Source organism: Pongo abelii, chromosome 1, assembly GCF_028885655.2.
Source record: "Pongo abelii isolate AG06213 chromosome 1, NHGRI_mPonAbe1-v2.0_pri, whole genome shotgun sequence".
Classification (NCBI taxonomy): Eukaryota; Metazoa; Chordata; class Mammalia; order Primates; family Hominidae; genus Pongo; species Pongo abelii.
The window spans coordinates 201,549,474-201,573,376 of record NC_071985.2 but is presented as its reverse complement, the minus strand read 5'-3'; the positions used below and the strand labels follow the sequence as shown (position 1 = coordinate 201,573,376).

Below are 23,903 nucleotides of genomic sequence, written 5' to 3'. Positions count from 1 at the left end.
TAACCAAACACATATAGATGTTGGCTATCATTATTTCTTATTCCTGCGATTCCAAGTTCCGAGTAAGTAAATGCAATATGAACAGAAGTAGGATCAGCCTGTCCTGTCAAAAGAAGTATCTCAAGCTGGGTGCAGTGGCTCACACCTATAAACCCAGCACTTCAAGAGGCTGAGGTGGGAGGATTGCTTGAGCCCAGGAGTTTGAGACCAGCCTGGGCAACTTGGCAAAACCTGGTCTCTACAAAAAATACATAAATTAGCTGGGCATGGTGGCAGGTGCTTATAGTTGCAGCTATTCAGAGGGGCTGAGCTGGGAGGATCACTTGAGCCTAGGAGATCAAGGTTGCCATGAGGCAAGATCGTACCACTGCACTCCAGCCTAGGGGATAGAGTGAGACCCCATCTCAAAAAAAAGAAAAAAAGTATTTTAGAGTCATAAGTACCCTAGTGAGCTTGGCACAGGTAGTGAACTACTGTCCCAAGAAATGCAAACCAACCATGCTGATAAGGTATCCATTTTATACACATCCTCCCTAGAGTTTAGGGACAAGCCTAGTGAGTCAGCTTATTGGGTCACACAATCAACTGATTGGTCCCAAGCTTTGAAAAATTAGATTTTCCAAAAGTTCATTTTAAAAAAGTAGGCCGGGTGCAATGGCTCACACCTATAATCCCAGCACTTTGGGAGGCTGAGGTGGGCAGATCACAAGGTCAGGAGATGGAGACCATCCTGGCTAACACGGTGAAACCCCATCTCTACTAAAAATACAAAAATTAGCTGGGCTTGGTGGCAGGCGCCTGTAGTCCCAGCTACTTGAGAGGCTGAGGCAGGAGAATGGCATGAACCCAGGAGGCAGAGCTTGCAGTGAGCCGAGACTGCGCCACTGCACTCCAGCCTGGGCGACAGAGTGAGACTCCATCTCAAAAAAAAAAAAAAAAAAAAAAACCTTGAAGTAGGCCTCAAGTCTCTTTACTACACTCTACCCCTAGGCTGTGGCCTCACTGATGATAGGATGTAGGTGGTCTCAGGCAGTTTTTCGGGTAGTCCTTTTCCGATACTCAGAGACTAAAAACATCTTGATTTTTCCCTCGTTTGTTCCTTTTCACCTAGGTAGGAAGTGGGCACGGTAGCTCACACCTGAAATCCCAGCACTCTGGAAGGCCAAGGCAGGCGGATCATTTGAAGTCAGGAGTTTGAGACCAGTCTGGCCAACATGGTGAAACCGTCTCTACTAAAAATACAAAAATTAGCCGGACATGGTGGTGCACACCTGTAGTCCTAGCTACTCAGTAGGACCAATATGCTCTCTTTTTTATCAATACCGAGTATAGTATCAGGTTCAAAGTTTCAGCTCAGCAGTTGATTGTTAAGACTAACTGGAGATTAGGGAGAAAGGCAGGTGAGAGTTGGGCAGGCCCAACCATGAACCATGCCATTCCGCTGCTGAAAAACCTTTGAATGCATTTCCTATGCAAATTTAAGAGGCTTATAAGAATAAAATAGGCCAGGCATGGTGGATGGCCAGGTGCAGTGGCTCACGCATGTAATCCCAGCACTTTGGGAGGCCAAGGCAGGCAGATCACCTGAGATCAGGAGTTCGAGACCAGCCTGGCCAACATGGCAACACCCTGTCTCTACTAAAAATACAAAAATTAGCTGGGCGTGGTGGTGGGTGCCTGTAATCCCAGTTATCTGGGAGGCTGAGGCAGGAGAATCACTTGAACTCAGGAGGCGGAGGAGGTTACAGGGAGCCAAAATTACACCGTTGCTCTCCAGCCTGGGTGACAAGAGCGAAACTCTGTCTCAAAAAAAAAAAAAAGAATAAAATAAACTTAGACCGATCTCTTTTTTAACAGGATATAAACCTCTAAGATCCAGCCAGGCTGAACTACAGGTAGGTCCTCAAATAACCAAGTTCTCTCTCTGCTCTATACCCTCTCATGTGCCTGGGATGCGCTTCTCCAGCCCTTTACCTGGCTAACTCCTGAGGTCCTTTAAGTTCAGCCTAGATGACACCTCCTCCAGGAAGCAATCCTTAACCTGAGACTGGGTTAGGTGACCCTCCTCTGTACTCCTATAACACCTTGTACTTAACCTTATTCTTATTATTTTACCCATTCTGATCTGCAATTGCCAATGTACTTATCTGTGTTGCGCCCTCGTCATCAGTATCCTGAGGATAGGAACCCACATCTTATTCACCATTATATCCTTAGCCTCTAGCATAGTTCTGGCACATAGTAAATGCTCAATAAGTAAATATTTGTTGCATATTTACTGTAGTAGTCTCCTAATTGGTCCTCATGGTCTCCTAATTGGTCCTCATGGTCTCCTAATTGGTCCTCATGGTTTCATTTTTCTCCCAATTTCTACACAACAGCTATAGAAAGCTCAGCACAGCCTACATGGCCATGCAGCATTGTGACCCTACCTACCTCACCCACCTCACTTCTACCTGCTTGTGCTCACTGTCTTCTCCAGCCATACGGCCTTTCTTTTTTTTCTTAGAATTCACTCCACCAGTACCTGTCTCAAGGCAGCTGCACTCACTGCACCGTTTGTCCAGAGAGCTCTTCCCCTAGTACTTGCCATGGCTGGCTTCTTCTTCCCGATCAGGAACCCCTGAGAGAGACCTTCCTGGACCATCCTACTTAAAGTAGCAACCCATCCCTTCTCAGTCACTCTATCACAGTATCTTGTTTTATCTTTTTTTTTTTTTTTTTTTTTTTTGAGACCAGGTGCGCACCACCGCTCCCGGCTAAATTTTGTATTTTTAGTAGAGACGGGGTTTCACCATGTTGGCCAGGCTGGTCTCAAACTCCTGACCTCGGGTGATCTGCCCACCTTGGTCTCCCAGAGTGCTGGGATTACAGGCATGGGCCACCGCACCCGGCCATTTTATCATCTTTCTAGAACTTATTTCTACCCTGTTTACTTGGTGTTTATCTGTCTCCCCTATGTAGAAAGCAGCACAAAAGCAGGAACCCTGTCTATCCTGTTTACCGCTTACCCCACATCCAGTACAATGGCTGGCATCTATTCGGTAGGTATGTAATAAATATTCATTGAATGAATGAATGCATGCATGCCTCATGAATGGAGCAAATGCTGCCTTTGAAGTAGTCACCTTGGGCAGGTGTGTCTATCCTTGCTCTGACAGTGCCATATTGCTCAAAGGTATTTTGGGGCCTCATCTTTTAGAACTGACTTCAGGATCACTTCAAAAGTTACACAAGCTCTTAGACAAGATGGCATGAAGAAAAAAGCTACAGAAGAAAATCAGATTCACAGCTGGGCATGGTGGCTCATATCTGTAATCCCAGCACTTTGGGAGGCTGAGGCAGAGGGTCGCTTGAGCCCAAGAGTTGAAGAACAGCCTGGTCACAGCAGTGAAACCCCATCTCTACAAAAGAAACAAATTTAAATTAACTGGGCATGATGGTACATGCCTGTTGTCCCAGCTACTGGGGAGGCTGAAGCAGGAAGATTGCTTGAGCTCAGGAGTTTGAGGCTGTGAGCCATGATTGTGCCACTGTACTCCAGCCTGGGCAACAGAGTGAGACCTTGTCTCAAAAATAAAAAATAAATAAAATTTGTCACCTGTGTCAATATTCTGAAGAATAAACTTTAGGCTCTAAAGGGAATTTGCAAAGAGAAATTCAGGCACCTCTCATTCTGATGTGTTAAGTTCTCCAGTGTTATGTTACTTCTAAAAGATCATCTTGTTTTACAGTGAAACTTCTTTTTTCTTTGAGACAAAGTCTCGCTCTGTCGCCCAGGCTGGAGTGCAGTGGTGCGATCTTGGCTCACTGCAACTTCCACATCCTGGGCTTAATTGATTCCCCTGCCCCAGCCTCCCTAGTAGCTGGGATTACAGGTGCACGCCACCATGCCCTACTAATTTTTGTATTTTTCGTAGAGACGAGGTTTCACCATGTTGTTCAGGCTGGTCTCGAACTCCTGACCTCAGGTGATATGCCTGCCTTGGCCTCCTAAAGTGCTGGGAAGTGAAACTTTATACACTAAGACAACAGCGTTTTCACTTTTGGACTGCTTTCTCATTTTAGTGATTTTTGAAACAGTTCCATTGTGAATAATTCAATTTCTAGGAAAAAAAAAAAACAACACAATGGTATTTAGGTTAGAAGGCATCTCAGGGTCTAAACAATTGCTTTCTTCTCTCCTACAAGAATCACTCCAATCTGATAACTTTGCTATTCCTCAAGCATCTCACAGATTCTCACCAGTTTGTGCCCCTCTTTCTGTTCTTTCCTCTGACAAAATAGACCTTCTATCCTTTACCCCAGTCCCTAGCAAAATTGTATTCTTTCTTCCAGGCCCTGCTCAAACATTTGCCTTCCAGAATTCCCACCCCATCTAAACTTCCTTCAGAATTAATTCCATTATTTGCCGGGCATGGTGGCTCATGCCTGTAATCCCAACACTTTGGGTGGCCAAAGTGGGTGGATCACTTGAGGTCAGGAGTTCAAGACAAGCCTGGCCAACATGGCAAAACTTGGTCTCTCCTAAAAATACAAAAATTAGCCAGGCGTGGTGGCGCATGCCTGTAATCCCAGCTACTTGGGTGGCTGAGGCATGATAATCACCTGAAGTTAAGGTTGCAGTGAGCTGAGATCACACCACTGCACTCCAACATGGGCAACAGAGCGAGACTCAAAAAAAAAAAAAAAGAATTAATTCTATCATCCCCTTACTTCCCACACCACCTAGTATAAGCACCATGAGGGCAGGTGCAATGTCTGTCTTTTTCATGACTATGTCCCCAGGACTGAGCACAGTGTCTAGCACATGGTACATGTTCAAAATATATTTGTTGAATGAATAAATGCTTCTCCATTCTATTATCTCGCATATATTATTTAGTTGTTGTTTTGTTTTGTTTTGTTTTGTTTTTGTTTTTGTTTTTGAGATGGAGTCTCGCTCTGTCGCCCAGGCTGGAGTGCAGTGGGTGTGATCTTGGCTCACTACAACCTCCCAAGTTCAAGCAATTTTCCTGTCTCATCCTCCCATGTAGCTGGGACTACAGGCGCCTGCCACTACGCCCGGCTAATTTTTGTATTTTTAGTAGAGATGGGGTTTCACCATGTTGATCAGGCTGGTCTCAAACTCCTGACCTCAGGTGATCCACCCGCCTCGATCTCCCAAAGTGCTAGGATTACAGGTGTGAGCCACCGCACCCAGCCTATTATTTAGTTATTTAAATGCCTTCCTTTCCCTCAAGACTGCCAATTTCTTCTATAGTGAGGTCCACAGCTTTACTCATCTTTTATCTCTCTGAGGCATGAAGAGGACAGAGGTGAGCCTGAGCCCAGAAGGTGGCATTTGTTTTGCTAAAATTCCAAAGCTTGCTCTCAGATCAGCCAGCATCACAGTGGATTCCTTTGCTTCTATATTCTCTTTGAGCCCAAACTAAGCTTCTAATGTGAAAGGGTGGCCCTAAGTTCTGAATATTATCCCCCTCCCCAGCCCCAGGACTGAGCCTGACTGAGCCCAAATGTAGTGTCCCTTGGGTCTACATATCTCCAAATTGAGGGTGAACTCCCTTCTCTCCCTGGGCTTCTCTGACTGCCATTGCAGTCTCCTCTCCCATTCCACCACCAGAATGATCTAGGACAGGATCACTACCTCAATCAAACGCTTAAAGAGGCAGGCTGGTAGCATAAACGCCTGGGGAGTTAGAGGTAGTGCCATCTAAAGGCAGAAGCTAGTTATTGCTTGGAGGAGTATGAGCCCAGAGCTCCTGTACATCCCTAGAACATCTGATGCTTCAAGAAAGACCAGAAATCCAGAACTTTAAAAAAATGTGAAATCTCCGAATGTTTAGGTATTGGCAACTAATTCAATTTTTTAAAATTAGGTAGGCCTAATTTTATTTTATTTTATTTTATTTTATTTTTTGAGATGGAGTCTCACTGTGTCGCTCAGGCTGGAGTGCAGTGGCACAATCTTGGCTCACTGCAACCTCTGCCTCCCAGGTTCAAGCAATTCTCTGCCTCAGCCTCCCAAGTAGCTGGGATTACAGGAGCCTGCCACCACGTCCGGCTAATTTTTGTATTTTTAGTAGAGATGGAGTTTCACCATCTTGGCCAGGCTGGTCCTGACCTTGTGATCTACCTGCCTCGGCCTACCAAAGTGCTGGGATTACAGGAGTGCGCCCGGACTAGATAGGCCTAATTTTGAAACATATGGACAGGCTAAATCTAACCTGTGAGCTGTGGTGTTCTTCCCTCCTTTCCGCCTCTGACCACATTATCTCACTGTTCTCCACAGGCACTCTATTTCCTTATCTGAGCATCAAGACTCAGACTACCTTTTTTTTTTTTTTTTTTTGAGACGGAGTCTCACTCTGTCACCCAGGCTGGAGTGCAGTGGCGCGATCTTGGCTCACTGCAAGCTCCGCCTCCCGGGTTCACGCCATTCTCCAGCCTCAGCCTCCCGAGTAGCTGAGACTACAGGCACCCGCCACCGCGCCCAGCTAATTTTTTTTGTATTTTTAGTAGAGATGGGTTTTCACCATGTTAGCCAGGATGGTCTCGATCTCCTGACCTCGTGATCCACCCGCCTCAGCCTCCCAAAGTGCTGGGATTATAGGCGTGAGCCACCGCGCCCGGCTCACACTACCTTTTGGCCTTATCTCCTGCCATCTTCCATGAGCCCCTCCCCACTCATCCAAATCTAGCTCATATCCCGCAACTTCCCATTCCAGGGACCCACACCAAGTTTTGTAAAGTTTTGTTGTCTTTGCACGTGCTGTTCCTATTGATATTCATTGAGCCAACAAATATTTACTGATCAGCCAATCCAGACCAGCACTGTGCTGGGGACATAACCTTAAACACCAGAAACAAAGTTCCTGCTCTCATAGAGCTTACATTTGAGTTGCAGAGATGGAGGTTACTCAAATAATCACAAAGAGGTAAATTTTTGTGTTTTTTTTTTTTTTTTTTTTGAGATGGGGTCTCACTCTGTCACCCGAGATGGAGTACAGTGGCATGAGCTCGGCTCACTGCAACCTCCACCTCCTGGGCTCCAGCAATCCTCCCACCTCAGCCTCCCAAGTAGCTGGGACCACAGGCTCACATCACTACACCCAGTGAATTTTTTTTTTTTTTTTTTTTTTTTTTTTTGGTAGAGACAGGGTTTCGCCATGTTGCCCAGGCTGGTCTCGAACTCCTGAGCTCAAGTAATCCGCCCACCTTGGCCTCCCAAAATGCTGGGATTACAGGAATGAGCCACCACATCCAGCCCCAAAGAGGTAAATTTGAAAGGTGCTGTTTTAGGAAGGAACCATGAAAGCATGTAACAAACGGAGCTAAGCCGATCTGCACTAGGGGGCCTGGACACCTTCCCTGAAGAAGTGGCAATTGACTATATCTGAAGAATATATAGGAATTGCAGTAGCTAAAGAAAAGAGGAGGAGCTAAAGAAAGAAAAGACAAGGGACTGGATTGGAGGAAGGGGGACAGTGATTGGAGTTTTAGGCTAAGGAACCGGAATGGGTGTGGTCGAGAGGAAGCAGGAGTCTGGCTTATCTGAGGAACTGAAAAAGGCCAGGGTTGCTAAGCACAGGAACCAGGGAGGAGAATGGCATGAGATGAGGTAAGAAAGCCAGGTGTAGCTAGGCACAGTGGCACCTGTAGTCCCAGCTACTTGGGAGGCCGAGGAAGGAGGATCATTTGAGGCCAGGAGTTGGAGGCTGCAGTGAGCTATGATGGCGCCACTGCATTCCAGCCTGGGCAATACAGTGAGACCCGATCTCTATAAAAAAAGAAAAGAAAGTCAGGCATACAGGTAGGGGCAGGTCAAACATGTTAACAGGACTCGGGTCTTTATCCTAAAGGCAATAGGAAAAATACTATTCTGGCTTCTGGGTTGAAAATAGAAAAGGGGAAAAGGAGTGGAAGTAGGGGACCAGGTCAGAGGTGGCAGAAGTTCAAGAGAGGCATTATGGCACTTCAGATGGAGGCAGAGGCAGGGGAGACAGAGAAATGTGGATGGGATTTTCAGTATTTATGAGGTAAGCAACAAAGGACTTAAGAATGGTTTGTATATGGTGGGGGTAGAGTGATGAGGCAGAAGAGGGAAGTCAGAACACATCTCAGATATCCAGGGTGTGCAGTGAGTTAGGGGTGCTGTTGCCTAAGATACAGACACTGAGGAGGAGCAGGTCAGTGGTGAAGGCAAAGGGTAGAGTGGGAGTTTGTTTATTTATTTATTTATTTTGAGACAGTCTTTCTCTGTCACCTAGGCTGGAGTGCAGTGATGCGATCTCGGCTCACTGCAACCTCCGCCTCCCAGGTTCAAGCAATTCTCCTGCCTCAGCATCTCGAGTAGCTGGGATTAAAGGCAGGTGCCACAACACCTGGCTAATTTTTGTATTTTTAGTAGAGACGGGGTTTTGCCCTGTTGGCCAGGCTTGTCTCGAACTCCTGACCTCAGCTGATCCACCCACCTCAGCCTCCCAAAGTGCTGGGATTGGGAGCCACCGCGCCCAGCCTATTTATTTATTTATTTTTGAAATGGAGTTTCGCTCTTGTTGCCCAGGCTGGAGTGCAATGACGCGATCTTGGCTCACTGTAACCTCCACCTCCCAGGTTCAAGCGATTCTCCTGCCTCAGCCTCCCAAATAGCTGGGATTACAGGTGCTCGCCACTATGCCTGGGTAATTTTTTTTAATTTATTATTATTATTATTTTAGATGAAGTCTCGCTCTGTCGCCCAGGCTGGAGTACAGTGATGCAATCTCAGTTCACTGCAAACTCCACCTCTTGGGTTCAAGTGATTCTCCTGCCTCAGCCTCCCGAGTAGCTGGGATTACTGGCGCCCACAACCACACCTGGCTAATTTTTGTATTTTTAGTAGATATGGGGTTTCATCATGTTGGCCAGGCTGGTCTAAAAACTCCTGACCTCAGGTGATCTGCCTGCCTTGGCCTCCCAAAGTGCTGGGATTTCAGATGTGACCCACTGCACCTGGCAAGCAGCGCACTTTCTGGTTAGCAGGACAGGCAGGAAAAAAAAAAAAAAAAAAAAGATGATTATAATGCAAACATCACACAAGCCTCAGCAGTCTGTGGATTCAAACAAAGCCACGTGAATGCTAATCATCCCAAGTTCCTGTTCTTGCCCCAGCAAACTCTCCTTCAAGTATTTCTGGGATTTCTCTAGGGACTTTTCACACACGGCTGTCACTGGTCACATCAGCCTTGCTCTGCTCCCCTCTACCCCTACCAAAGGTGCCTACTGTGGGAGTACCTGACGACCCTGTGGGCAGGACTCAGACTATTATGAGGGTGGCAAAGGGCAAGCCTCAAAGTGAGTGACTCCTTCAAATCTGCTGGCCCCGTGTTCTCTCTTTCTGCACTGAAGCAGGCCGGAGAGAGGAAAAGTTCCATGAAAAGGGAGGTGGGCCCAGAGCAGCACTGCTAATGCCTGCAGTTTGGGTTCTACTGGGGACATGCTGAGTTTGAGGAGCCTCTGAGACATCCAGATGAGGATGTCAGGGATGCAACTGGCTTTCTGGATTTGGAATTCAGAAGTTTGAGTTAGAGATATGAATTCCAGAGCTGTAAACATGGAGGAGAGAGTACCGGCACAGGACCAAGCTTTGCTGAATTCCCAACATTTAAATGCCCTGGCCCTCCCTCCACCTGGCCACTTCCCAAATACTCAGCTTTCCTACCTCATCTGGGCAGTTGGTCGGTCACTCTCTCCTGTGCATACCCATGTGTCTCTGCACAGTCTTCTATTACAACACCTTTCATTCTACATGGCAACTTGATTTACATATTTGTCTCCTTGAGAGTAGGGACTTTCTCTTAATGTTGAATTTTGGTCTCCCCATCTCCTTCCCCTTCCCTCCACATATTTGGCACCAAGTAGGTGTTTAAAATTGAACAAATGAACTACACTTTTTTTCTTTTCTTTTCTTTTCTTTTTTTTGACAGTCTCGCTGTGTCACCCAGGCTGGAATGCAGTGGTCTGATCTCGGCTCACTGCAACCTCCACCTCGTAGGTTCCAGCAATTCTCTGCCTCAGCCTCCCGAGTAGCTGGGATTACAGACACCCACCACCATGCCCAACTAATTTTTGTATATTTAGTAGAGACGGGGTTTCACCATTGTGGCTAGCCTGGTCTTGAACTCCTGACCTTGTGATCCACCCGCCTCTGCCTCCCAAAGTGCTGGGATTACAGGCATGAGCCACCGCGCCACCTGAACTACACTCTTGGAAGAGAAACTCTCCTGCCCAGGGCTGGGGCCTTTTGTCTCCTGAGAACTGGCTGCAATGCAGGAGAGGTAGATGGCGCCTGCATATCTCCCACCTGCTGAGATCACACAAGTCAAGAGCTCTAGGCAAGTTTGAATCCTTCTAGTCATTCCCGTAGGGATTCATGTGAAAGTGAAAGTCTGCAGTAGGGTACTCAATAAATGCGTGTGGTGATCATAACAATGGCCAATATTGCTTATGAAGTACCTACTAATTGCCAGCCTCTGTGCTAAGTGCTTTATAGATACTATCATGTTAACCCTATATGTGTTAACCCTAACAGCCCTGGGGCAGGCATTGTTATATCCTCTGTTTTTTGTTTGTTTGTTTGTTTGTTTGTTTTGAGACAGAGTCTTGCTCTGTCACCCAGACTGGAGTGCAGTGGTGCGATTTCGGCTCACTGCAATCTCTGTCTCCCAGGGTCCAACGATTCTCCTGCCTCAGGCTCCTGAGTAGCTGGGATTACAGGTGTGCGCCACCACGTCCGGCTGATTTTTTTACTTTTAGTAGAGATGGGGTTTCACCATGTTGGCCAAGCTGGTCTCGAACTCCTGAACTCGTGATCCACCCGCCTTGGCTTCCCAAAGTGCTGAGATTACAGGTGTGAGCCACCGTGCCCAGCCATCTCTGTTTTATCAAGGAGAGGGAAGACGAGTCTGAGCTAGTGTGATGGTTAATTTTCAGTGTCAACTTCACCGGATTAAGGAATACCCAGAGGACTGATAAAGCATTATTTCTAGGTGTGTCTGTGAGTGTGTTCCCAGAAGAGAGTGGCCTGTGAGTGGACTGAATGGTACAGATCCGCCCTCAATGTGGGCGGGCGCCAGCTAATGGGCTAGGGCCCAGAATGAACACAAAAGGCAAAGAAGGGATTTCCTGTCTCTCTTCCTGGAGCTAGGACACTCTTCTCCTGTCCTTGGACATTAGATCCCCATGCTCTTCAGCCCTTGGACTCCAGGCCTTACACCAGCAGCCCCTGGGTTCTCAGGCCTTTACCCTCTAAGAATCACACCACTGGCTTCCTTGGTTCTGAGGATCTCAGATTTGGACTGAGCCACACGACCGGCTTTCCAGGGTCTCCAGCTTGCAGAAGGCCTCCAATGGGACTTCTCAGCCTCCATAATCATGTGAACCAATTGCCCTCACAAGTCCCCTCTTGAATGTCTATATCTATCTATATACCGTATTTATTCTGTCTCTCTAAAGAATCCTGACTAATGCAGCAAAGCAAAACACTGTGCTCAGTCACCCAGCAGGTAAGAGGCAGAGCTACCAACCTCCATCTGAACCATTATGCACTGCTGCTGTACCCTATACCATAGTAACTGGATTAAGGGTAGAAGAAACTTGCTCTTTTTGGAAACTCCTCCTCCCCCCAAAACAAGCCTAGCTATACTCAGTGAAAATTATACAGATTAGAGAGTAGGACTTGGCCAGGCCTGGTGGCTCATGCCTGTAATCCCAGCACTTTGGGAGGCCGAGGCAGGTGGATCACGAGGTCAGGAGATCGAGACCATCCTGGCTAACAAGGTGAAACCCTGTCTCTACTAAAAATACAAAAAAATTAGCCGGGCGTGGTGGTGAGTGCCTGTAGTCCCAGCTACCCGGGAGGCTGAGGCAGGAGAATGGCGTGAACCCGAGGTGGAGCTTGCAGTGAGCTGAGATCCCGCCACTGCACTCCAGCCTGGGTGACAGAGCAAGACTCCATCTCAAAAAAAAAAAAAAAAAAAAAAGAGAGAGAGAGTAGAACTTTCAGATCCACAGCCAACATAAAGCACCCACAAATCTTCATCAGGTACTAAAGCGTATAATAGTGATTACTTCTGTTTATAAGCCCTACTATCAGGAGGTTTACACTGATATTTGTTAATGTTCACAACAAGCCTTCAAGGTAGAAGGCATTACCCCACTTTATAGAAGAGAAAACTAAGTTTCAGAGGTCTTCCAAATGATACACAGTGAGGACAAGGCATTGCCGGGTTGTTTGAATTTGCCCCACTCCAACGTCAGTCTTTTCACATGGTTGTTAACCTTCAGGTGGGCCTGGGGCAGCATACTGTGGTGAAGACAAAATAAACTCCAGACTTCTAGGCTTTCAGAGCAGAAATTACTCTTCCCTACCCCCTGAGAAGGGCCCCCAAAATAGAAGGCTACTGCATCACTTAGTGGATACATACACTGCAACCTCAACCACTCTTGGCCTGAGATTACCTTCAGGGTTCTCACCTGGAAGAAGAGCACATCTCTCCCGCTCAGCCTACTCTCAGGGAAAGCAAGTAAAGATCTGGCAAGCACCCAGAAAGACTGAGGGTTATTTTTTGTTTTGTTTCCAGTGTTTTTAAAATTGTATATAGTTATGGCTACAACATGTTTTGATATACATACGCAGTAACTGTTGATTCTAGTCTAGAAAGGCCATAGATACCACTACCCAGCTCCTTCTCAGACAAACCTTTATCAAAGTTTTATTAGCCTCAGTTCAAGGGATCTCTATTTGGGCATCACATTACAGGGCAAGTACGCTTCAGCCATTTGTAACACCACCACTCAAGCAGGATCTTCAAGGGTGGCAGTGGAAATGAGTTGCAAAGGAACTATAAATTCTCCTTGCCCTTTCCCCCCTCTTCATGCAGTTGCTCTCTCAACCCACCTATTCCTTCAAGTCTGACACTGGATTACTCCCATTCCCTGAACACATTTCCCACATTCTCATCTCTGCTCATTTATTCCACTTCCCTTTGCCTGGAACTTATTCTTCCTTGGCCAAAATCTATCTTCTGCTTTGAACTCCAACAGCACTTAATTTTTTCGTTTCTTTTTTCTTTTTGACACGGAGTCTGACTCTGTTGCCCAGGCTGGAGTGCAGTGTGGCACGATCTTGGCTCACTGTAACCTCCACCTCCCAGGTTCAAGCAATTCTCCTGCCTCAGCCTCCCAAGTAGCTGGGATTACAGGTGCATGCCACCACGTTCAGCTAACTTTTTTATGTTTTTAGTAGAGATGGGGTTTCACTGTATTGGCCAGGCTGGTCTTGAACTCCTGACCTCAGGTGATCCACCCATTTCGGCCTCCCAAAGTGCTGGGATTACAGGAGTGGGCCACCGCACTGGCCTTTTTTTTTTTTTTTTTTTTTTTTTTTTTTGAGACAAGGTCTCACTCTGTCGTCCAGGCTGAGTGCAGTGGGGCAGTCGTTGCTCACTGCAGCATCAATCTCCCAGGCTCAAGCAGCAATCTTCCCACCTCAGTCTCTCAAGTAGCTGGGGACAACAGGTGCACGCCACCACACCCAGCTAATTTCTTTCTTTCTTTCTTTTTTTCCCGAGACAGAGTCTCGCACTGTCCCCCAGGCTGGAGTGCAGTGCTGCAATCTCAGCTCACTGCAACCTCCGCCTCCCCGGTTCAAGCGATTCTCCTGCCTCAGCCTCCTGAGTAGCTGGGACTACAGGCGCGCCACCATGCCCAGCTAATTTTTGTATTTTTAGTAGAGACGGGGTTTCACAATGTTGGCCAGGATGGTCTCGATCTCTTGACCTTGTGATCCGCCCGCCTCGGTTTCCCAAAGTGCTGGGATTACAGGCATGAGCCATCGCACCTGGCCTATATTTTACATTATATATATATAATTTATGTAGATATGGGTTTTGTTTTCATTTCTGTGGGTAATTTGGAAATCCTCTCCCTTAACCCCTTAAAGAAGGCCTTTAGGTTCTCTAGTTAAAGGGTTCTAAGCTTCACATCCAAAAATTAAGTTTCCAGGCACTCAGAAGACAATTTCCGAATAAACCTTTTTTTCCTTTTTTTTTTTTTTGAGACGTAGTCTCGCTCTGTCGCCCAGGCTGGAGTGCAGTGGCGTGATCTCGGCTCACGGCAGCCTCCGCGTCCCTGGTTCAAGCAATTCTCCTGCCTCAGCCTCCCAAGTAGCTGGGATTACAGGCATGCACCACCACACCCGGCTAATTTTTATATTTTTGGTAAAGATGGGGTTTCATCATGTTGGCCAAGTTGGTCTCGAACTCCTGGCCTCAGGTGATTCGCCCACCTCGGCCTCCCAAAGTGTTGGGATCACAGGCGTGAGCCACCGACCCCAGCCGAAACGTTTATTGTAGAGATGAGGGCTCATTATATTATCCAGGCTGCTCTCGAACTCCTAGCCTCAAGTAATCATCCCACCTAGGCCTCCCAAAGTGCTAGGATTACAGGCATAAGCCACTGCACCAGTCCCCAAAGACTTTTGAAAAGTGTGGGCTCATTAGGAGAACTGATCCAGAAGGAAAAGAGATGGGAGCGAGCGCTTTAAATGGAAGAAGAAAATAATCTGCGGAGGGAAGGGAAAGTTAGAGAGGGCACCAGGCTTTTGATGGCTTATGGGACAAGTAGGGACCTAAGGCTCCACTTGTATATAGCACACCAGGATGTGGAGAACACCGTGGGCGACTGTCCACTATGTACCTTGCCTTTGAGAGTAGTGGCAAGGGTCTCTTTGAGCAAGTCTGGAGTGGTAGAAGAAGCCATCCTAATGATACAACCAACGTGGATTAAGGATCTGGTCTCTACCTCACTGTTTGAAGGAAAAAACACTTAATTGGCAATAATGACGGCGAAACAAAACAAACACAATTCAGAGAAAGCAGTAAAATATGTAAAAAGAGCTAAAATGCTGCTTAAGATTTCCCTGACCAACAATGTCAACCGTTTTAGAACCGACTGGAATATATGTAATACTGGAAATATATATACTGGAAACAACTTCTTGTGTTCCCTGATGTCTGGGACCCTTTTCTTTGCTAGACTTCAGATCTCTGATCTGAACCATCCCTCTTAGTTCAAGTACTCCAATAGCCTTCAGTGTTTCCACCAAGCCGTCCTTCCTCAATTTCTCCCTCCAGGTTTCCCTTCCCCAACTTCCCCCCTGCATCAGACTCTCCCTCAGCCTTCCTTTCTCCCTGTGCAGTCTGTCTCACTTCCGTCTTCCTCCCCAGGCGGTCTCAATTCTCTCTCCCTCCCCTTTCCGTGTCCCTCACGGCAGTCTTTTATTTCCTTACTTCGGTGACCGACCCCCACCCCACTCCCCAGCCCACTCCCCACAGCCTCCCTCCACTGCTCAGCCGTTGGAGAGGGCGTGGCCCCGCGAGTAACAGCTCTCCCGCCCCACACTCCGCGGGCCCGCGCGCAGACAAAGACATTCCACAGCTCCCGCCCCCTCCACGCCAGAAAGGGGAGGAGACACGTGTCCCGCTAGCGCCGAGTCACGTGGAAAAGGAAACGAACTGAGCCGGCTGCCTCCCGCGCATGCGCATCAAGCTCTGGCCTGGCGGGCGCGGAGGGAAAGCCAGAGTCGGGAGGCGACTTCTTCGGACGCCGCGGCGGTGCGCAGGCGCCGTGGCCGGACTGGGGACTTTGTTCTCCGCGGAGAAACCCAAGGGCGGTGCCGGTGGCTGGCTGCGCACGCGCGCCGCCTCATTTCCGGTGCTCTCTCTCGCTGGGTCGCTCGGGTCGGCTTCGGTCGCTACCGCTCCAGCTCTGCCACCCCCGCCAACCGCCGCTTGGGCCTCAGTCGCTGCCGCGTCGCTTTCTCGCTCCTTGGATCGCACATCCTCCCAGATGCAGCGCCGGGACGACCCCGCCGCGCGCATGAGCCGGTCTTCGGGCCGTAGCGGCTCCATGGACCCCTCCGGTGCCCACCCCTCGGTGCGTCAGACGCCGTCTCGGCAGCCGCCGCTGCCTCACCGGTCCCGGGGAGGCGGAGGGGGCTCCCGCGGGGGCGCCCGGGCCTCGCCCGCCACGCAGCCGCCACCGCTGCTGCCGCCCTCGGCCACGGGTCCCGACGCGACAGTGGGCGGGCCAGCGCCGACCCCGCTGCTGCCCCCCTCGGCCACAGCCTCGGTCAAGATGGAGCCGGAGAACAAGTACCTGCCCGAACTCATGGCCGAGAAGGACTCGCTGGACCCGTCCTTCACTCACGCCATGCAGCTGCTGACGGCAGGTAAGGGGGCCTCCCGTGTCCCTCTGGGTCGCCCGGCTATCCCGGGGCATGAGTGGCCCTGGCTTTGTTCCTCTCGCTTCCCGCCCCCTCGGGACCGAGGTAGTTGGGAGCTCCGGTCTCATCCTTATTTCTGGGAGCCTGGATTCCACATTGCCACCTCATCCCGGAGTGCGTGGGAGAATTTCTAGGCTGCAGTGGAGGCCCGAAGGCGACTTTGCGATCTCCTAGCGCTAATGTCTTGATGGATAGTGCTGAGCTCCCCGCCCCTTTCCGACTCTTCCCTCCTCCCTCCTCTTGCGGCTGCCTGGCGCGCAGATTCTTCCAGAAATGAACCTTTATTTCCCCCTTTCCCCGAAGGGAAACCCTTTTTGATCGCGGGTGGCGATGAGCGCCTCGACCGAGGTGTAGGAGGTGAAGACAGCCAGAGCGGGGAGGGACCGTGGGAGGAAGGGCCGAAGTGAGGTGGGGTGAGGCTGGAATGCCCTGTCCAGTGCCTTGCTGTCGCCGGGGCCGAGCCGGACTTAGCAGTAACCGCAGCTTAAGTTGCTGGGAGGAAGGAGCGATTTATGTGGATCGGAGCTTGAGGTTTCCGAATCAGATTTCCGACTAAGGCTGATAGAATAAGAATTGCTACTGAGCCTGAAGGTTGTCCTCTTTCATTTTACACCGTGTGTTCACTATCGTTGAAGAAGGAGTGAAATAACGCTGGGACAGTGAAGTGGGACGATAGGGACTCCCGCGTAGTTCACATGACGTTTCCCAACGAGATGGACAGAAATTGAGAGAAGTTGCATGATGCTTGTACTGAAAGGCTTGGCCTTTTTGTTGCTATTTTTTACGTTTTTGATTCAGTATGAAATAGATTAGAAATGAGAGTCTTTGTTCTGTAGATTAGCGCTCTTTTCCTGATCAGCACTGGCCAATCACCTAGTCGCTCTGATTTTTCCCTAAAGCTGTCTGACTTTCGCTTCTAGTTAAAACATTATTTTAATAAATATTTTTTATGATACCTAAATTTTAGTAAGCATGTAAAAATTCACATCCTTCCAACACTGAATGAGTAGTTGGACTCTTTGGCAAGGTTAATATAATGGACAGCTCATTATGAAAATATTATCTCCCTCCCTTTGTTCTCTGTCTCCCAACACTGTAAGGTGAGGGATCTTTACCAGTGCGGTGTTCATCTTTTATGCTTTCTTAAGATAACTGTCAAAAACTGTTGATCCTTAAAAGTTACTTTTAATTTTCAGTCTCCCTCACTGCTTAACTAAGAGAGTGCTCTTTATTTTTAACTTGGGCTTTCTGGATGTATTTTTTTAAAACCCAACTGAAATTGGAGAAGTGTGATTGAGGTTAATGTTGGTTTGGGATGTATGAATTCTTTCTAGCATGGATAAGTGTTAATATATGTTGAGCCTGGCTTTTAAGGTATTTCTGAATTATCTTGCAAGGGGATTGCAGTGAAGTCACAACCCATTGTGAGGAAGTGAGACTTTGAGAAGATAGAATAGTAGTATTTAAGCTCTGGTAAGATCACATGGAAGGGGCAAGTGCGGTGGCTCACACCTGTAATCCCAGCACTTTGGGAGGCCGAGACGGGCGGATCGCGAGGTCAGGAGTTGGAGACCAGCCTGATCAACATGGTGAAACCCCGTCTCTACTAAAAATACAAAATTAGCCTGGCGTGGTGGCGCACGCCTGTGATCCCAGCTACTTTGGAAGCTGAGGCAGGAAAATCACTTGAACCTGGGAAGCAGAGGTTGCAGGGAGCCCAGATTGCGCCATTACACTCCAGCCTGGGCAACAGGAGCTAAACTCCATCTCAAAAAAGGGGGGGGAAAAAAAAAAAGAAAAGAAAAGAACACACGGAAGAAAAATATAGCTAACACTTAATGTTTGAGGTCTGAACACTTTACATTAAATATTTAACCTATAAAATGAAATGAGAACTTACTTTTATTATCCTCACTTTTACAGATGAGGAAACCAAGACACCCAGAGATTAATAATTTGCCTGAGGTAACAAAATTAGTAAGCAGCGTAACCAGGATTTTTGGTCAGTCTACACACCTTCCCTGTTCCCTCACTATAGTGCCTGCTGCAAATTGTACTTTAAGCTATAGTTGGACAAAATAGTAAAATCTATCTGGGATGATAGGTGATCAAAAAAAAAAAAGGATATTTGAAAGTATCACAGTGTTAACAGGGTAGTGAAGATGATAAGGCTAAGATACAAAAAGGAAACCAGAGAGCAGAGTCTACTGCTTGGGACTGTGACTCCTCCAGGCACCTTTGACCATTCCCCATAAGGTACCATGAGACCCTGAGCACTCTTCCTATACTGCCTACACAGCTCCCCTCTTCCTTTCCTGGGTTTACTTTATTTTTCACTATCAGCATCTGTTGCACTTTATTGTCATTATGTACAGTATTTGTTTGTTGATTACCCATTCTCCATGGCTAGAATGTCAGCTCCAGCAGAGTGCAGGAATCTTTTGTCTGCTTTGTTCACCGTTGTATCTCCTGTGCTTTGAAGAGTGCTGCACAGAGTGGCCTCTTACTAAATATTTCATGAAAGAATACATATTCACCTTCATTGAAGATGGGACTGATGAAAAAATGATGACAGCCGGGCACGGTGGCTCACACCTATAATCCCAACACTTTGGGAGGCCGAGGCGGACGGATCACTTGAGGTCAGGAGTTGGAGACCAGCCTGGCCAACATGGTGAAACCCCGTCTCTACCAAAAATACAGAAATTAGCCGGGCGTGGTGGCACATGCCTGTAATCCCAGCTACTTGGGAGGCTGAGGCAGGAGAATCACTTGAAACCGGGAGGTGGAGGTTACAGTGAGCCCAGATTGCACCATTGCACTCCAGCCTGGGCGAAGAAGCAAGACTCCGTCTCAAAAAAAAAAGACAAAATTTTGAGGGATGTAGATTTTGAATGTAGACTTCTATGTTAGCCAGATTGATATTCAGCTGTGATGACTGTCGAATGTATCTGCAGACATAAGGATTCAATCATCCATCTTTGTTTTCTGGAAGAGAAATAATTTACCTTATTGTGTTAATCTATTTATATACTAAGTAAAATGCTGTTGTATATATTCGAATGTATCTGCAGACATAAGGATTCAATCGTCCATCTTTGTTTTCTGGAAGAGAAATAATTTACCTTATTGTGTTAATATATTTATATACTAAGTAAAATGCTGTTGTATATATATCAGTGTTCTTTTTCTACTTTTTTTTTTTTTTTTTTTTTGAGACGGAGTTTCACTCTTATCGCCCAGGCTGGAATGTAATGGCGCGATCTTGGCTCACCGCAACCTCCGCCTCCCAGGTTCAAGCAATTCTCCTGCCTCAGCTCCCCTAGTAGCTGGGATTACAGGCATGTGCCACCACACCCGGCTAATTTTGTATTTTTAGTACAGACGGGGGTTTCTCCATGTTGGTCAGGCTGGTCTCGAACTCCCGACCTCAGGTGATCCGCCCGCCTCGGCCTCCCAAAGTGCTAGGATTACAGGCATGAGCCACTGTGCCTGGCCTGTTTTTCTACTTTCTACAATTAGGGAAATACAAGTTAGTATAAGTGACTCAAGAATAAACATTTTGAATAGATTAGCAATCTGCAAAAGATCTTGGAGGGATACTCAAAAATCCATCCTTCAAAAGCATACAGTGGAAAACATTTTACAAAGTCTGTTGAAACTTCAAAATAGTTAATTCCTTTATTCACAATATTCTCTAGAAATACATTAAGACCTTCCCAGTTCATTCTACAGGGCTAGCAAAACCTGCTATTAAAACTGGAAAATAAGGGCCGGGCCTGGTGGCTCATGCCTGTAATCCCAGCACTTTGGGAGGCCAAGGTGGGCAAAGCACGAGGTCAGGAGTTCGAGACCAGCCTGGCCAACGTGGTGAAACCCCGTCTCTACTAAAAATACAAAAAATTACCCCTGGTGTGGTGGTGGGTGCCTGTAATCCCAGCTACTCAGGAGGCTAAGGCAGGAAAATCATTTGAACTCAGGAGGCAGAGGTTGCAGTGAGCCAAGATCGCACCACTGCACTCCAGCCTGGGCAACAGTGTGAGACTCCGTCTCAAAAAAAAAAACAGGCCAGGTGCGGTGGCTCACGCCTGTAATCCCAGCACTTCGGGAGGCCAAGGCGGGTGGATCACGAGGTCAGGAGATCGAGACCATCCTGGCTAACACGGTGAAACCCCGACTCTACTAAAAAATACAAAAAAATTAGCTGGGCGCGGTGTTGGGCGCCTGTAGTCCCAGCTACTGGGGAGGCTGAGGCAGGAGAATGGCGTGAACCCGGGAGGCGGAGTTTGCAGTGAGCGGAGATCACGCTGCTGCACTGCAGCCTGGGGGACAGAGTGAGACTCCGTCTCAAAAACAAACAAACAAACAAACAAACTGGAGAGTAAGGCCAGGTGCGGTGGCCCCCGCCTGTAATCCCAGCACTTTGGGATGCTGAGGCAGTCGGATCACTTAAGGTCAGGAGTTCGAGACCAGTCTGACCAACATGGTGAAACCCTGGCTCTACTAAAAATACAAAAGATAGCTGGGCATGGTGGCACGTGCCTGTAATCCTAGCTACTCAGGATGCTGAGGCAGGAGAATCACTTGAACCCAGAAGGTGGAGGTTGCAGTGAGCCGAGATTGCGCCACTGCACTCCAGCCTGGGCGACACAGCGAGAATCTGTCTTAAAAAAAAAAAAAAATATATTATACCAGCAACACCTTTTCTAGGAATGTGCTCAAAGAAACTTATACATGAGCACTTGATTCATAAAATGGTGTACCTTGTTCACAAAATGTTGCAACTTGTTTCACCATTCATTGGATAATGTGATAGATTTACAACAGAAAATATTGGGCTGGGCACAGTTTCTCACGCCTGTAATCCCAGCATTTTGGGAGGCCGAGGCGGGTGGATTACCTGAGGTCAGGAGTTTGAGACCAGCCTGACCAACATGGTGAAACCCTGTCTTTACTAAAAATACAAAAATTAGTTGGGCGTGGTAGCAGGTGCCTGTAATCCCGGCTACTTGGAAGGGTGAGGCAGGAGGATTGCTGAAACCCGGGAGACAGAGGTTGCAGTGAGCTGAGATCTAGCCAACAAGTGAAACTCAATCTCAAAAAAAAAAAAAAAGAAAGAAAAAGAAAATATTTGTACAGCCGTGAAAATGGATGAACTATAGCTGCAGGCAACGACATGGAGAAATCTCCAAAATCTAATGTTATATGAAGAAAGTACATCGCATAAGACTACATACAGTATAATACTATTTCTATAAAACAAAGCCTAGTAAGATAAAGCAGAATATCATTAGGTATACATTTATTTGTGATATTGCAGGGTTTTTTGTTTGTTTGTTTGTTTGTTTTGAGATTGAGTCTCGCTCTGTCGCTCACGCTGGAGTGAAGTGGCATGATCTCGGCTCACTGCTACCTCCGCCTTTCGGTTTCAAGCAGTTCTCCTGCCTCAGCCTCCCAAGTAGCTGGGATTACAGGCGCCCACCACCATGCCCGGCTGATTTTTGTGTTTTTAGTAGAGATGGGGTTTCACCATGTTGGCCAAGCTGGTCTTGAATTCCTGACCTCGTGATCCTCCCTCTTCGGCTTCCCGAAGTGCCCGTGTTACAGGTGTAAGCCACCACGCCCAGCCCAATGCAGGTTTTGTTTGTTTGTTTGTTTGTTTGTTTTTTACAAAACTAAATGTGCTTATTGGCTGGGCATGGTGGCTCATGCCTGTAATCCCAGGACTTTGGGAGGCCAAGGTGAGAGGATTGCTTGAGCCCTAGTGAGAGCTTGTCTCTACAGAAAATTTAAAAATTAGCTGAGAATGGCGGCACACACCCGTAGTCCCAACTACTCGGGAGCCTGAAGCAGAAGGATCACTTGAACCCAGGAGATTGGTCTTAGGCTGAGGTGGAAGAATCGCTTGAACCCAGGAGGTCGAGGCTGCCTTGAGCTGAGATCGTGCGACTGCACTCCAGCTTGGGCGACAGTGAGACCCTGTCTCAAAAAAAATAAAATAAAATGTGCTTACCATATCGTTCAACAGTTGCATTCTTGGGTATTTATTTCAGGGAAATTAAAACTCAAGTTAACACAAAACCTGTACATGAATGTTCACAGCAGCTTTATTCATAGTAGCCAAAAACTGGAAACAAACCAAATGCCTCCAATAAACTGGCACACCCATACCATGAAACAGTACTCTGCAGTACAAAAAAAAAAAAAAAGGAACTGTTAATAAATGCAGCAACTTGCTTGATCACAAGAGAATTAAGCTGAGTGAAGAAAGCCAATCTCAAAAGGTTATATACTATATGATTTCATTAATATAACATTCTTGAAGAAACGAAATAGTGGAGATGAAGACTGTTAGTGGTTGCCAGTGGTGAGAGATGAGGGAAGATGGTGACTGGCTATCAAAGGGTAAGGATCCTCATGATGGAACTGTTCTGTATCTTGACGAGGTGGTGGTCACATGAGTCTGATTAAATTGCATAGAACTAAGCAAACAAGTACATGGAAAGGTGGTGAAATCCTAATAAAGTCAATGAATTGTTAATTTTTTTTCATGAAACCTGTACAACAAATTTTCTTATTTTAATGTTAATTTTCTGATTGTGATACAGATATGCAAAATGTTATGGGGAAAACTAAAGTATACAGGATCTCTGTTATTTCTTAAAACTGCATATAAATCTAAAATTGCCTTAAAATGAAAAAAAAAAAAACTTTTCAAAGATGCAAAGCTCTAAATTGTGCACTAAGGAAAAGATTTGGGAGACCATAGTCAATATGACAGAGTTTTCTACTGTCCTGGAATGTAAAAATTGAGCCCCTATGAAAGGGCTTGTAACAGGCCTTTGGGGGATTTTTTTTTTAACCAATACCCAGCCTTTCTGTACCCATAGCCAATATTGTATATAATATATTGTGAGTTTGTATTTTTTTCTGGGTTGCTAATCAGTAGCTTCCATCAAATTCTCAGAGGGACCCATGATTCCAAAAAAGATAAAGAACCTATTGGCTTTGTGCTCTTGCTTGAAACAGTAAGTAATTTGATAAATAAAACGAATGAAGTTGTTTTGCAATGGTAAGCTTACGGGACTTCTGATTCCAAAAGATGATACCAACAGAAAAGGTGAGAATTATAAATTTGGGGATGATAAAGTCATGTGAGTTGTTTAAGGGAAGCTGAGGGTGTTAACCATACTTTTTTGTTTTTTGGTTTTTTTTTTTTGAAACAGGTTCTCACTCTGACTCAGGCTGGAGTGCAGTAACGCAATCTTGGCTCACTGCAACCTCTCCTTCCCGGGTTCAAGCGATTCTTGTGCCTCAGCCTCTCAAGTAACTGGGATTACAGGCGCATGACACCACACCTGGCTAATTTTTGACAGGCACGCGGCACCACGCCCGGCTAAGTTTTGTATTTTTAGTAGAGACGAGGTTTCACCATGTTGGCCAGGCTGGTCTTGAACTTCTGACCTCAGGTTATCTGCCTGCCTTGGCCTCCCAAAGTGCTGGGATTATAGGCGTGAAGCACCACACCCAGCGGCACATTTCTTTTTTTTTTTTTCTGGAGGTGGAGTCTTGCACT

General features: G+C 47.0%; 1 protein-coding gene and 2 long non-coding RNA genes across 6 annotated transcripts in view; 2 read left to right on the top strand and 1 right to left on the bottom strand.

Moving 5' to 3' along the window:
- LOC129059445 (uncharacterized) overlaps nt 1–3,048 on the top strand; it is a 62,690-nt gene extending 59,642 nt beyond the window's left edge. Inside the window, exons 2-3 of the long non-coding RNA XR_008525347.2 lie at nt 1,858–1,895; nt 2,965–3,048. This is a non-coding gene — a long non-coding RNA (uncharacterized LOC129059445). The remainder of the gene's footprint in view (nt 1–1,857; nt 1,896–2,964) is intronic.
- A 12,556-nt stretch (nt 3,049–15,604) lies between these two features.
- The window catches only part of KHDRBS1 (KH RNA binding domain containing, signal transduction associated 1), a 48,491-nt gene continuing 40,192 nt past the window's right edge, over nt 15,605–23,903 (top strand). For 3 of the 4 annotated variants that reach the window (XR_008525343.2, XR_008525346.2, XR_008525344.2), the window contains exon 1: nt 15,742–16,273. Coding sequence is in view for 1 of the 4 variants with exons in the window: in XM_002811130.5 (XP_002811176.1) it covers nt 15,892–16,273 (382 nt within the window). In the remaining 3 variants the exon portion in view is untranslated. Of the gene's footprint in view, nt 16,274–23,903 lie in introns of all 4 variants that reach the window. The other variant, XM_002811130.5, reaches the window with a different exon arrangement.
- On the bottom strand, nt 17,573–23,761 carry LOC134759699 (uncharacterized). Its single transcript, XR_010136273.1, has 2 exons — nt 22,148–23,761; nt 17,573–19,315 (listed from the first exon to the last, which is right to left on the bottom strand). It is a non-coding gene; the product is annotated as an uncharacterized LOC134759699 (long non-coding RNA).